Source organism: Photinus pyralis, unplaced genomic scaffold (genome assembly GCF_008802855.1).
Source record: "Photinus pyralis isolate 1611_PpyrPB1 unplaced genomic scaffold, Ppyr1.3 Ppyr1.4_LG6, whole genome shotgun sequence".
Lineage (NCBI taxonomy): Eukaryota > Metazoa > Arthropoda > Insecta > Coleoptera > Lampyridae > Photinus > Photinus pyralis.
In genome coordinates, this window is record NW_022170663.1 from 28,095,229 (window position 1) to 28,110,316 (window position 15,088).

Here is a 15,088-nt window from a genome sequence, read left to right on the forward strand (position 1 = left end):
GTTTTAATGAACACAGCGACATGATTAAATGTACCAGAATTATTGAACACCCGGTACATGCATGAACTAATCCTGGTGCTCCCTTACGAGAAACTGAAACTTCTCGAACAATTTATTTCTTTTCAAGGAGTCGGAAATAGAGGGTAAAAGTAATTGCTTTAATTTTTAGCATAGTTTTAACAGCCGATAAGAGATGCCGTGAATAATTAATCAATTGTTCCCGTAGTTATTTTGATTATTTTTGTAGGGTCTCTCTTTTCTGGAAGGGCGGGGGAAAATTAATATTGTATAATTTAAGGTCTGTTAATTATTTATTAGCTGATTTGGGTTCACAATGTAATTGAAAACTAGGGTAGAAACGGACAAGGTCGCTCGCTTGCACGTAGATAAACCTAATATAGTAACCTATTGCTTTATCTCAAAATTTCGGGACGCGATTGGTGTTAACTAGATTATCGAATCCGGAAATTTCAACCCGGCCAATTAAGCAAGTATAATTAACCGTTGGCAATTAAAAGTGTTTCAGAAAACATCACCTGATTAAGACGTGCTTAGTATCCTTAGAAGCGCGCTAAATATCTAGATGTTATTCCAGATTTTTATGATAACAGGAGACCGAACAATTAATTAATAGTACATTATACCTATATCAAGGTAGAGAAGTACAGTATTATTGCCTGAGCACCAAGATTACATCTCGAGGCGCTTGCGCCGAGGGGTGTAAGGTGCGAAGGCAATAATAGACTTCTCTACCGTGGCAACAAATGCCGAGAAAGCCTACTTTACAAGTGGAAAAAAGGTTAATAATCATGTGTGCAGACGCTAGTAGTGAAAAAAGGAGTTTTGATTATGAGCGCTTTCGTACTTGGTTTGGTGTGCGGATGTGTTTTCACGCTTCTGCAAATTTGGGAATTTTATAAAAGGCATGAGCGTGATTTTAAGGGGATCTTTTTCCGTTTTGGTTTGAACGTCAATTTTTTTGCATTTGCCATCGAATCGCATCGTTCAAATTAAAAGTAAGCGTTTGACTCCTTTCGTTTCGTTTCCCCCGTGTCATTTCCCTAACTTTAGTTAATTAATCTATTATTTACCGTTCCCGCTTGGGGAAATTGCTGCTTTGCTGTGTACCTTAATTCTGTTTTAGACCTAACAGAGAATCGCTTGCTATACCCGTCTGATGCTTGGAGTTTGCCGTTTCTCTGACTGACTACTTGTGGCTGCCGAAAACGTTCCGCGACCGGCCAGCCGACCTTGACCAGGAGCAAGGTTGTCATCTCCTGGTGGCGCCCGAGATAAACCGTACCATCGTTAATCAGATGCACGGAGTGGTGATTTGAGTGCCGAGTTTCACCATAAATCGAAAATTTTCCATTATTAATGAACATCCAAATGGGGGGCGCATTATTTTAAAAGAAGCTACCAACCTCTTTATTTCATATATTTTTTTTAAAATACGTGCACGTAGCAGGAATATTGGATTTTTACCTACATTTATGTGCAAAACTGGTAAACTAGGCTTTTTGCGCACAACTCTGTATTTACATACTATCACGTTTGTTTTCAATATTGTGTGAAACAGTCGAATTGTTCCTACTTTTACAGATTGGTTCTTGGAGTTCTTCTTCGACATCATTATAGAGCTCCTCTTCACCAAAAATTCCATCTACGTTAAACACCTCATTAATCTCGTCTTCCACACTTTTTTCGTTGTTGTCACTTGCGAACATCGGCACGTGAAAGGGATGAGGATTGCACTCTTCCTCCCAACTATTTAATCGCCTATCGCTCCTTCCGTACTGTATCGAATCCAGTTTTTGCCGAGGAGTCGGAATGTCGTACGAACGCGGATTACTGGCAATACTGTCGGTCCGGCTTCTCCTTCGCCGCCTACTCTTCCTTTTGCACAAATGAAAACATCCTCCCAACCATTCTGAGAGTAACGATATTCCACCTAGGAGGTAACCGAAACTGAGCAGCAGAAACATGCCTTGGGTATCATCTAAGGCTAGCGCCCGGTCTTCTTCAAAGATACGTTGTGATCCTCCGCCGGTGGCCTAAAAACTGTTCTGTCAAATTTGCAAAAACCTCAACGATACCTGAAGGAATTTTCCGGTGGCCGTGCGCATCATCTCCCATTCAACGTCGCTTCCGATTTTCTTCAAGAAGCCGCTCTCAACAGCTCTTATGATTCCCTTATCTAACACTTGCGTGTAAACCGTGTTAATCCCAAAATTCACTGCCACGCCGAATGGGACGAAGCACTCGGAGCTGATGTGCAACACAGCCCTCTTACTCCTACCCAACCAAGAGGTTCAGCGTGTCTGTAAAAATGGAGAGTACTTACGTGGTTGTATAATTCGTGCGCACCACATAATCGAGCTCGGCTCTCGAGCCTAAAAACGCATAAGACCAGAAGAACGCGGACGTTATGTTTTTAATACCGTCGGCTACCGTCGGCACGTAATCCACCTGTCTTAGTAATTTCGTGGTGTAAGGATCGGAGGAATTTTCGAACCAATACTCCCATCCTCCCTTGTCTGTAACTCAAAGTGCAGTGGTAAGGAGAGAAGAGAAGAATGTTTCTTACCCAAGGTTCCGATTTGATAGTGCCCTGACAGTAGTTGCTTTACAGTGTCGACTGTTTCCGGAAAGACAGGTATGGTTACAAAGGCGATTATCGAGCCAGTGTAGCATGCCGTTATTATAATGGTGAAGATCCAGTAAAAACCTACAGAACGAAAATTTTAGTCAGATGGTAGTTGGTTTATGACGTGTTCCGCGTACAAGTGGAAAATCATCGGTTTGGTGGGTAGGTTAGTTTTTTGCAAATTTTAGCTCTCCAGATTTGTATCAATATCAATGTATTGTAACGAGGACTACGATATATATACAATACAGTGCTATTTGTTAAGTAGTAGACATAGGAATTTAGGAATATTGTAGTTGAAGTTTTGTTTATAACGATTCGAGAGTTTGAAAAACGTTACATTGGTGTCAGGTGTGGGGTTTAATTATAAACAAGAATAATGACAAACTTAATAAGATTGAAGGTTGCCAAATTTGCTGTTTAACTTGAAGAAATATCCCTTGAAACGACAGGTAGGAAGAATGTTCTTCAGGGATCAATCTCTCGAAGTCTTCCTTTGTAAAATTGGGAAATTTTGAACTAATTTCTAGAAAAATGGAAGAGAATTATAGAAAGATTATGGAAGGAAGTAGCGTTAGAGCTGGAGAAGACGAGGACACCGTTCAAAACAAGATTACTTAAGTTGAAGCTGTCAAGCCTATGGTGACAGAGAAACAGCTCCGTTGTTGAAATTGCGGAGAAACTGGGCATTGCCAGAATCTATGTCGAAAGGCCGAATGGAGCTGGCAACAAAAGCAAGAAAATTAAAAAAGGGACAAACATCGACCTGCTATGCTAAGGCCCCAGAAGCCACTGTTCTCTGGACTCAATTCTAATAGTTCGGTGTGTGTACACGGTTTGGTGGATTGAAAACCACTGTCCATACATGTATATACCGGCGCCACAAGAACGATAATGGCACCCCATATTTGGTTAAAACAATCATCAGCCACTAATTCGAAGCTAAGGAAAGCGACTAGAGCCGTTGTTAATATGCACGGTAAAGCGTCTGTGAGGATTACGTTTGGAGGTTCTTGTATCAAAGAAAATGTTTTCGTAGCCGATATTGAAGACGATTTTATTTTTGGCATGGACCTCATGAGAAAATAGATGGATTTAAATGAAGGAGAGACAGAAGGTGTTATCTAGCCATCGAGTCCTTGGGCTTTGCCTGTGGTAATGGTTAAGAAGAAGTATGGGCCAAGCCTATTCTGTGTGAATTATCGTCTCCTCCATGACGTGATTAAAAAAGATGACTATCCACTTCCATGAATTAATGACACGCTTGACACACTATCCGGCTCCACGTTTTTCGCGACTTTGGATTTAAAAAGCGGTTATTGGCAAGTAAAAATGGCTCCAGAACATCGGAAAAAGACGACATTTACGATCGGATCGGGATTATGGCGTTTTACAGGCATGCCGTTTGGATTGTGCAACGCACCCCCGACGTTTAAACGTCTCATGGAAAATGTGCTAAAATGACTATCGTGGAAGACTTTTAATTTACCTGGACGACCTCATTGTAGTGGGAAAGACCTTCGAACCGCAATTACTAAACCTCTGACTCGCCTTAGTGAAGATGCCAACGTTTTGGAGTGGACAGAAGACTGTTCCGCTGATTTTCAAGAGTTGAAACGACTGCGCCGATACTGATCTATCATAGATGGGACGGATTCAGTAAGGTGCTTTCGAAGCCGAAATTATTGTGTTACCCGGCGAGAGTTACTGGCGGCTGTAAAATCCATCGATCACTTCTACAAATACAAGTACGAAAGAAATTTTAGCCTCAAGATGGTTACTAAATTTTAAAAATCCGGAAGACCAGATCGAAAGAATACAAGAATACAACTCCATCGTCAAACATAGAACGAGGACAAGCCATAGGAAAGCTGATGCATTGTCAAGAAGACCTTGCTCGTCGGATTGTCGCCTTTGTAGTAGGGCAGAAGGAGATATGGCACCGGTGTGTAGAACGACGCTGGTGGACGATTCTTGGCAGCCAGCCGTGTTAGCATCTCAACAAGAAACTGACTCGGATTTGAAACAGATTATTTAGTGGAATAAAAATGGACGGCGGCCCAATTGGTTATTTTATCAATCTGATTGAGAAAGATATTCTAAAGCGCTTCCTGGAGAATGACGATGGATAACAACAGAGGGCACAGTTGTTGATTTCGAGGAGTCTTGAAACAGCCACACGAAGGATCAGTGGTGGTCACTTTTGAACAAAGAAAAGGCTGGAAAAACGCCAAAGGTGTTCTTGGCGAAATGTAAAAAGGACGTTTAAAGAATGGTGCAGCAAATGCACAATTTGCGAAGCCAGTAAGGTCCTTTACACACGTATCGGGTAAGGGCCGACGGATATCGGTTAGCCGATGTCTTTTCTATGAGACAGTATGAGAGCTCTCACACGTGTCGGACAGTGATCGCATATCGGGCCATATCGGTGGGTACCCGATCGCCAACCGATATCGGTCGATTTTTCCCGATATGTGTAAAGAGCCTAGGAGCACATTTACACGGGGATACTATATGCGAGATACAGTCTGTCGTCAGAATTGATGTCAAATAGGTACACTGCGCAGACTGGGGTTTCTAAACTTCTCTTTCGCAGTGAAGTACTTTTTCGGCGATGCAGTGGCGGGCTAATGAAAAAGTCTCCTTGTGTAAACAGTCCTAATGAACCAGTAGCCCATCAGTCCCCCAAAATCGTAAAATCGCCGCGCGACTGGGACTAGCGAAATTTAGTCGCCCATGCGAAAAGTGTGCGTGTGGTAACGGCTCCATAAGACGCAATGTTTCAAGTGTATCCGAGATACCGGTATCCGGGCGACTGTATCCCCGTGTAAAAGCGGTCCAAGGGTCCACATAGCCGACCAGCAGTCCCTGTGATATAGTGTAACGTGGGAAGCCCAATCGAGATAATTGCGATTGATATAGTCATGGACTACATCAGCAAATGGGTCGAGGCATACACTATGCCGGATCAGGAGGCGATAACCGTTGTTGAAGTGTTGGTAAAAGAATGGATCTGTCGATTCGGGACGCCATTAGAATTACATGCCGATCAAGGAAGATATTTTGATTCAAGATCGTTGATAAACATTCATTAAACTAGAACTACGGCTTCACATCCTTAATCCGACGGGATGGGGGAAAGGATGAATAGAACGATCAATCGTTATTTGGCGAAAGTGGTCTCGGGACTGGGACCAACACCAACTTCCAGGGCCGAATTTAGCATGCGGCCATGTGGGTACGGGCCCATAGCAGCAAATGTTTAGGGGCGGCAAAAAAACAAATTTGGGAATAAGTTCTACAGTACTATCGTGGAAAAATAACATAACCTCTTATAATAATAATAAATAAAAAATAAATAAAATAAATTTAGGGCTACTTCCGCAATTTTTGTTGTTGAAAACACTTAATTAAGGTGCCCTCTAGCCATTTTAATCAAATTTCATGATCGTACCTGGGCGGCTTAATAACGTCACGTAACTTATATAGATTTTCTGAATTCAATAAAATGGGAATAAATCAGAAACTGTTAAAGATAGCTATAGGAACAGGTAATATCAAAATATACCAATTTCGATTCTCTATCTCATGCAATAGTAAGACCATGGTCATTCCATTTAAAAAAATGAGTTTATAGACTTTGAAGTTTCTTAAATTTGGATCTCCATACGTACGTTAACTTTTTTTTAAGTACACTAAGAGAAAGCCCAATTCATTCTCTACGCACTGATAAAAATGGGCTTCCATGACTATAACCGTTTTCAAGTATTCAATTATCAAGGTACCATCTGCATGCGCCATTTTTTTTCATAAAGTCAAAATAACTTAAAAGCCATAAATGATAGATATCGACATGTGGGTATCAAAAGAACTGAAATTTTACGTAGAATCCAAAAATTCAATAAAAAAAATGCGGGTTGCCATTTAAAATAACGAAGTTACTATCTACTTCCGGTGTTTCCGGAAGTGCGGCCATTTTGAAAATATTTTACATCGATTCGGCCTTCAGAGCAACTCCTAAGTACAAATTTTCAAAAACCTACCTATTTTACTTTCCCAAAAACGTTTAACTAAAGCTCCCAAAAAAACCCTGTATACTACAATCTGAGCAAATCAGGAGAAAGAAAATCGTATTAACATATAAATAGTAAAAAATAATTTTGATCGGGGTATAAAAAGAGGGGGGGGGGCAATTTCGAGGGGGCCATAGGCGCAAAATATGTAAATCCGACTCTGCCTATATCATCTGTTTCTCCTAGCATATCGATCCGCTGTACACGAATCGACGAAACAAAGGCCCTGAAGTGTGATTTTTGATCGGGAATTGCCCTGCGACTTGAATTTTGGCAGCAATCCTGGTGAAGACTTGACGGTTGAAGATTATGTCAACGACCTTAGACCACAACTGGACAGTATTCATAATTTGGTGAGATCATGTCTTCAGAGTGCCAGTGATAGGATGAAACCAAGTTACGATGAGCGAGCTCTAGAAGGAGGGCATAATGCTGATGAGCTGGTATGGTGGTACAATCCCCAAAGGCGGAAGGGTTTATCACCAAAATACAGAACAGAATACTCTCTATAGCCCATTGTGTATCCAGCGACCTTCGAATGTCCCGAGTAATAGTTGATGTATTTAAAAAGAAATTCAGCCGCGGAAGAACTAGAGAAAAACCACCCAAGTGCGGGGAAAAGAACTGCAGGATAACGGACGTGTCGTTTTTTACCTAGTGACGAGAGTACTATCTGTGGACAAACCGGATTATCAGGTGATGTGGAATACCCTGCGAAGATGTTGCGGAGGGGGACACAAAAAGTTGTGGTAAGTATCTAAGTTAGGCTGTACATATGATGGTCTCGATTGGCATTGGCGGAAAGTCAGTCATAGCCGGGGGATAATCCTACGGGAAACCGGTGTCGAAATCCCGGTGTGCATCCAAGACCAGTTGACTGTTTCGTCCCCAAGAGGATATTGCTGTAAAGCTGCACCTTGTCCTTTTCCTTAATAATCCACGGTCCGATGTCTTGGAGTTTCGGGACGGAACAGGTTCTAAGGAGGGGGCAATGTAACGATCAAATGAGTTGACAGTGTGGACAAGTGTTGACATGAAATTAGGAGAATTTTTTTAATTTGTTCGTTTCCTCATAAAGTCCTGTCTCAAACTAGTGATAGAGTGCAGGTTGGTGTTGTTCTCAAAAATCTTCGGCCTAGAGTTCTTGTGGCACTTACCAATCAACAATCTGGTAGTTATCTTTTCCGATTTGCCCCACGATTTACTCCCACTAAACGAGAAGCAGTTGGTGAACGTCCCGAACACATACCAAAACATATTTTCGGCTTCTTCCGGCGTTTCAATCAGGTACCTTAAGGAGTGTCGGTCTGAGAACGACAATGGAAATATAGCGAACAGATACGTTAACGTCAACGTCAGCCACACGCTCCACTGGAACGGACCCATGATTGCTCGCCACCTAAACTAATAACATTCGATAAATTCACAACGACATCAAGTAATCACCTCGGCAGTGCCGTAGACGTTAGCGAAATAAAGGCGGCGCAATCCTGAGAATGTCCATAAGAAACATCTACTTTGTTAATCTTTTCCGCGACCACATACAGTCCCCCAATTCCAATGTCTGCCTTTCGAGTTTCCACCTCCTGCGTCACGGCTTTTCCTATCCTATCGATACACGGTTTACATTTTAAAGCTGTCGCTGATCGAATTACCCGAGTGTTTCCGTGTTGTGCGCCTCTCGTAAGTCCGTGGTAAAGTTGTATTTCTGTGCCAGAAGTCTTATTAGGCGCACCTCTACGCCTTCCCATTTCATGTTGCCCTCCCCATCGGTGTCTCTGCAACAAACAGTTTTGATCCTTCCAGTTGTAGTCGAACGCACCTTTTGATCACGTATGGAGGTTGATGTGCAAGTGCAACGATAAACCGATGCCCCGCAAACCCCTGGCTCATTTTCCGTGGGAATAGATTAAGCTTTGGTCTCGTCAAGGTGCCATTTTTCCACGATGTTAGGACTTGAGCGGCGCTCGAACCTAGTCCGTCCATGTAAAGTTCGTGAGTGTACAAAATGTAGGGCATTTCCTGCAAAGAACTCGGATGGAAAACGAAGGGGGTTGTATAGGTACCTACATACCTCTAACGGTGAAGCGAGCTTATCCGACTTCGCGATGACGAGAAGATTCACAAAGCTTTGTGCAATATCCGACTCCAAAAATTCGTACACTCTCCACTGGGAGGATCTTGCCACGATGATAACTTTGTTAAACGGTTGCGCCCCAATGAGGTCGCGACATTTCATGACGTCTTGCATAAACAGGATGTAGCTCACGCACTTATTCTCAATCGAATTCAGCATTTGCTTAGAGCGTGCCGCCGATCTATTCGTTATTTGGCCATGGATAAATGGAACGGTAAGCTTGTTCAGCAAACTATCAAGTAGCGCATCCTCCACGGTGGTATCGTAAAGAATCACGGGCACGCATCCGTCTAAAAAATCGAGCAGCATCGCAATTAGGTTTACAATCGATTTTGTGTAGTCGAACGCGGTCTTTGTACCCATAATTTCGTCCATCCATTTTTGAGTTTGTGACTTTTCGTGGGACTTTTGTAACGCTCTGGTGCCGCGCCAGTGCGCTCCAAAGCATTGGTGCAGAATCGCTACCAATACAATCAATTCAAGACACTTCATTCTTTACCACGGCGATAGCATCCCCTTCTTATATACGTGTATTTATGATAGAATTTAGTTTTAATTACCTGTCTATATTTATAACGCGCACGTGTACGATTACGATCCCCAAATGTCAGAAGTGCTTTTAAAAAATGCATTTCTCGTCACCACCCTGTAACCCATTGGAAATTCTTCAAAAGCAATAAGAGCGCGCAATAATTTATTACTAAAGGAAACAAACACGCTAACAAAATTGACTTTTGCGTAGTTTAGATGCGACAGTTGCAGAAGGATTTGAATTTAATTGGAGATATACGGGGTGTCCAACCCCCAGTCGAGTGGAAAACTAATCGGAATAGATTTCCAAAAACTTGTGCACTGTTCAATGAGCCCAATTCAGCTAAATAAATGTGCTCATTTCATTATTTATTTTAAATAGGACGCTAAATTTCGACTGATTGTCTAATCATGATCGATTTTTGAATTATTTGGGGTTTTTCGAAGATTCACCCCTTTACAAGATAAATTCCCTTTAGTAATCTAAGCATACTGAGCATTATCTGAGGTGGTCCTTCGTTTTAACAGTTGTTGAGGACATTAGGTGGTAGGACTGCCCCTGATACTTTTGTTCCTTCGAGCACGGATCATTTGGTGGATTAATGCTAATTGTATTTATTGGTTTGATTGATCATGAGTCAACAAGGTGACTATATGGATCGTGTGAGACTTAAAGGAAGAATGCGTTCAGGTATGGTGAATGGATGTATGACATCCCACATAGCATTCGATATTTATTTATTTATTTATTTATACTTTATTAGATAATATTTACAAAGAAATTCTTATCTAAGAGGCGAGGTATCGGTACTAACCGTTTTTCAACCCTACCAAAAATATGAAGCAACTATATGTAAGATTAAGTATACTTACTATAAATGAATGAAATTTAAGTGCAAAAAAAGAAAGAGAAAAAGGAGTATATATTCTGACTACTCAGATATTGGCTTGATTGTTTAACAATTTTAACTTTAACTGCTTTTTGAAGCTCTTAACCGAAGTACAATTTCGATAAATTACTTTGAAGTTATTTAGGAGTTTACAAGCTATGTACTGAAATCCACATTGGAATTTACTACTTTTGTGGGGTGGAATACAATAAGAATCAGCATATCTAAGGGTTTTTTTGTGTACCGAGTGTGTTTGAGTAAGCAATGTAGACAGATAAGATGGGCAATCTGAAATCTAATTTAAGTAACTTTTGTACATTATACTGTGGTGTGACATGGTCCCTGCGATTCACATTAAATGAGAATCTAAAACAGTTGTTTTGGAGAACCTGAAGTTTGTGCTTGTATTCATTTGTTAAATAGTTGTAGTATACAGCAGAACAGTAATCTACATGACTAAGTAATAGACTATTTACAATATGCCATTTAGTGCTAAGATGCGTTTAACTTGAAATAACACTTTAAATTTTGCGTAGCAGATAGATATTTTTTTCCGCACAAAAGATTTCAAAGAAAGGTTACAGTCAATCACTACACCAAGGCTTTTAACTTCTTCAGATAGTGGCACTTCACTGTCGTTTAATTTAATTTTGTTGCACAGAGTTGAAAGGGCTAGAGCACGCACAGCGTTGGAACCTATGCATACCGCCTCTGTTTCAGATGCATTAATTAATAGACCGTTATCTTTTGACCATTGAGATATACGTTGTAAATTAGTATTTAGTTTATCAATAGCTTCATTAATACATAAAGGATTACAGCTGATATACATTTGTGTGTCGTCGGCATAGAGATGCAGGCTTATTTCAGATGTCGTGTGGTAGGGTAGATCCGCAGTAAAAATTATGTATAAAATGGGTCCAAGAATACTCCCTTGCGGCACCCCTTGGTTAACCGGCAACATATCAGATAGAACTGAGTCAATTTTCACTCGTTAATTTCGGTTATGTAGGTAATTATAAAACCAAGTTATCACTTTGTCGCTACAATTGTAGTATTTCAGTTTTGCAAGTAGTAGTTCAAAGTTAATGCACTCACATGCCTTGCTGTAGTCTAATAGGGTCAGGATTGACACTTTGGAGTTGTCGATAGCACTAGTGATTTTTAAAAGTGCGGTTGTGGTACTGTGATTTTTCCTAAACCCGCACTGTATAGTAGGAAGAATGCCATATCGATCGATGTGAGCTACTAGCTTATTGGAAACAACTATTTCAAGTATTTTTGGAGGTCACTGGCAAAATGCTAATAGTCCGGAGCTGATTAAGTTCTACTGCTCTAGAACCTTTCGAGAGAGGACGAATATATGATGTCTTCCACAAATTTGGAAATGTGCCAGTCTTTAATGAGAAATTGATTATGTGTCGAAGGGCTTCTTTTCAAAAGGGGTAAATTAAATGAAGCATTTTCAAGCTTATATTATCAGCGCCAACAGCATTCGATTTTATTTTGTTCAGTGCTATTGTAATATCCTCATTGGTAACTTCGGAAAATATCATCGCTTGCTCTATTCCTGGTCGAATATTGTTGTTATAAAAAGGCAGAGCAATTTCTCTATTTATTTCAGCAATGGGCATGTTTGCAAAAAAATTGTTTATTAGATTGGGATCAAGCAGGATGGGATCAATAACATTTTGTTTTTTATTATGGATGTTCCAAGTTGAAAATAAACTCCAGATCTTCTTGGGGTTGCCTTTATTGATACGTAGTTGGGTGTTAATGTACGCCGTTTTCTCCTGTCTTGTTGCAAATGATAGGTAGTTGCTAAGATCTTTGTAATATAGCTTATCTTGTTGAGCTCCTGATTTACGAAATTTTGTGAATGCTTTCCTTTTTAAACGAATTATTTCTTTTATCGTATCAGTAATATAGGGTTTGGGACTCTTATTTCGTAAATGAATTGTACGTAGAGGTGCATGAATATCATAAACAGCAAGAATTGCGTTATTAAAAAAAATTACCTTGGTATCAATATAGGTTATATACATGATTCCAGCAGATGCGAGCAGCGTCATATTCAAATTCTTCAAGAATAAAGTTTCTAAAATCTCTCATAATGAGTTTCCTATTTGTTGGTTTTTCGACATCAAGATCAATTGTACAATGCACCAATCGATGGTCGGAAATATTTTCAGCATCCATCGTACCACTGTTAAGGACCTTTCGTGTTTTGTTCACACAAATAACATCAACTAATGTTGAAAATGTATTTGTAATTCGCGTAGGATCGCTAATAATTTGATGTAGGTTATAAATCTCGAGAATGTTATTGTGAAGTATGGGTTTCTGACCGTTCCTCGCAATGTATCAAGTTACGAGGCGGCAAACCATATGTTTTAAATAAATGTATCAAGTTACGTAGGGGCGGTAAACCTTCTGTAAGTTACCGAAAGGTCCTTAGAAAATTCAGCATTCTTATACAGCATCTTGTATCACAAGCATCACGATAATAAACTGAAAATCCATCTGAGTTTTATTCTTATTCGGTCCGGATCAAAGATTAATACATAACATTGGCGACGAGATAAAGTGGCAGTGTGTTAAATACGAACATTTAATACAGCGGGTGTGAAGTAACCAGTGGCGGAAGTTTATTATAAACGATATTTGTGTTTTATTGAAAATGGCGGCTTTAATTGGGGTGATTGAGCGATTCAATCATGCAGGGCAGGATTGGACCATTTACCAGGAGAGGCTCGATCAATTCTTAGCAGCTAATGGAATACAAGATACGGAAGGATCAAAAAACGATGTGCGGTTCTAATTAGTCAACTTACAGCAGATACATACAATTTGTTAAGAGACTTATCGTATCCGAACAAACAGAGTGACAAAAGTTACACAGAATTATGTGAAATCATGACTAAACATTTTAGTCCGAAGATTTCAGTTTTTCGGGAACGCGCAGGGTTTTATTCTTATTCGGTCCGGATCAAAGATTAATACATAACAGTTATTAAGGTATTTTAAACTGTTGTTATTTGTTAAAAAATCCACATTGATATCACCTAGTAGAATAATCTCATTCGACTCCAAAGCTAAGTGAGATAACGTAAGTTCTAATTCGTTGAGATGTGTCGTAGATACGTTCGGTGGCTTGTATACGACTCCAACTGCAACCTTTATTTTAGTTATCGTGATAGAAATCCAAAGTTGCTCAATGCTATTCTCATTATCTGGTAAGAAGTTTAAGTTAATAATTTTCAATTTTAGGTGTGATTTAATGTAGAACTCAAGAAAGTCCTTGTTGAGTTGAATCAGGACTGGATTTCGCCTGCTGTGACTATGAAGGGAACTGAATGGTCCGTTACTCCTCCAGCCAGTCCCCACCTGGGTGGAAGGCGGGAAGTACTGAAAACCGTAATGGTAGAAGTGGAGCGTACGTATGCGTCAAACAACCCTGGAGATGTGCAGTGCATTATTCAAAATCACTTGTAAATTGGAACGGAGTTATTGATTGGAGAGCCAGGAAAATGGTCCATAGTGACATGTTGAGAGCTCAATGGCGTCGAGCTCAACTCCTTGCTACGCATTTTTGGAATAGAGTTCTTCGCCTCCTTCTCGAACCGGTAGTGGTACCAACCCGTGTCAGATTCCCTTTTGGAGTTCGGCGAACTCTGTACGGCGTGAATTGTGTGGGAGTTGGTGGAGTTGTTGGCATCGGCGAGGCAGCTTCAGAGAGAGATGGTTTCGACTGCACCGCTAGGATGCGGATCAGAATAGTTTCATCTGAACTCGGTGTACTTCCAATCGCGTCGAGACATCTTGCGTTCAATTGTTGCCGGGCATCTTGGATCACGTTGGATGCACCAGTTTTGATGGTTTTCGTTGTATGCGTGTTCGTTTATTCTTTTTATATTACAGTTATATGTACAGTGGTATTCATTACGAAGTAGACATAGGGATTTATGTGTAAAGTTTTTCCCTATGTCTACTTTTAAATGACAAAATCTCTTTTGAGGGAGCGCCTAATTTTATGCATCCAAAATAACTTCTTAAAACAAATAAAGATCTGGCTGTCATATTAATTAATTTGAATATTGTTGCTTTGGGTTCACAAAAAATAAATCTCTACCGGCACCATACCAATTGGAAATATCAACTTCCTCTTCATTTGAATACATCGCACACGAACGAAAATAAAAATATGGAAGAGAATGCAATAATATTAAAATTAATTAATATGACAGCCAGAGTTTTATTTTTTTTAGAAGTTATTTTGTTTGCATAAAATGAGGCGTCTTTCAGAAGTGATTTTGTCATATAAAAGTAGACATAGGGAAAAACAATACATATAAATTCCTATGTTAATAAATATCATTCTTTTCAGGTTACGTATTGAGATACCCCAACCTTAGCAACGTCCTGTGAATATGATTGTCGATACGAAGCACCCTTACATCATGTTACCCAGCAAACATACAAGTGGCGGCCGACTTATGGGAAACTTCCGGCACTGATGGTAGAGTGCTGGCATAATAAATCCTGCACTGGCCCTGTGCAGGTTAATTATCATATTTTGATGAAATTTTAGCCATGCAACAATCTGCGACGGGCCATTGACCAGCAGCCGGACCTTGTTGAATCACGTGATTCGTTAGCGATTGTAGCGCCATTGCCATACGCCATTGCGCAGTGTTTTGTAACGTGATTGTTTTCTTATCATTATTTATTATTTTAGTTGACTCATGAATGAAAAAATGGAAATCAAACAGTAAGTATCGTTTATTCGTTTACTTTCTTTCGTTATAAG

The 15,088-nt window shown here is 40.1% G+C and overlaps 1 protein-coding gene across 1 annotated transcript; it reads right to left on the minus strand.

Annotated features, from left to right (window-relative positions):
• Nucleotides 1-2,055: 2,055 nt before the first annotated feature.
• Nucleotides 2,056-9,131, minus strand: LOC116174474 (ionotropic receptor 21a). The gene is made up of 8 exons (XM_031492406.1): nucleotides 8,795-9,131; nucleotides 8,543-8,742; nucleotides 8,376-8,498; nucleotides 8,167-8,328; nucleotides 7,878-8,119; nucleotides 2,588-2,728; nucleotides 2,345-2,537; nucleotides 2,056-2,295 (listed from the first exon to the last, which is right to left on the minus strand). The coding sequence occupies exons 1-8, from the start codon at nucleotides 9,014-9,016 to the stop codon at nucleotides 2,070-2,072; spliced, it is 1,509 nt and encodes a 502-aa protein (XP_031348266.1). The 5' UTR covers nucleotides 9,017-9,131; the 3' UTR covers nucleotides 2,056-2,069.
• Between the last annotated feature and the right edge of the window lie 5,957 nt (nucleotides 9,132-15,088).

Excerpts from the sequence above, each read along its gene's own strand:
- LOC116174474 (XM_031492406.1), bottom strand. The coding sequence starts at position 9,016 with ATGCTGAATTCGATTGAGAATAAGTGCGTGAGCTACATCCTGTTTATG. Across the intron at positions 8,120-8,166 it reads ACGTCTACGGCACTGCCGAG|GTGGCGAGCAATCATGGGTC; the intron begins GTGATTACTTGA and ends TTATTAGTTTAG. Across the intron at positions 2,729-7,877 it reads AACTACCAGATTGTTGATTG|GTTTTTACTGGATCTTCACC; the intron begins GTAAGTGCCACA and ends TTCGTTCTGTAG.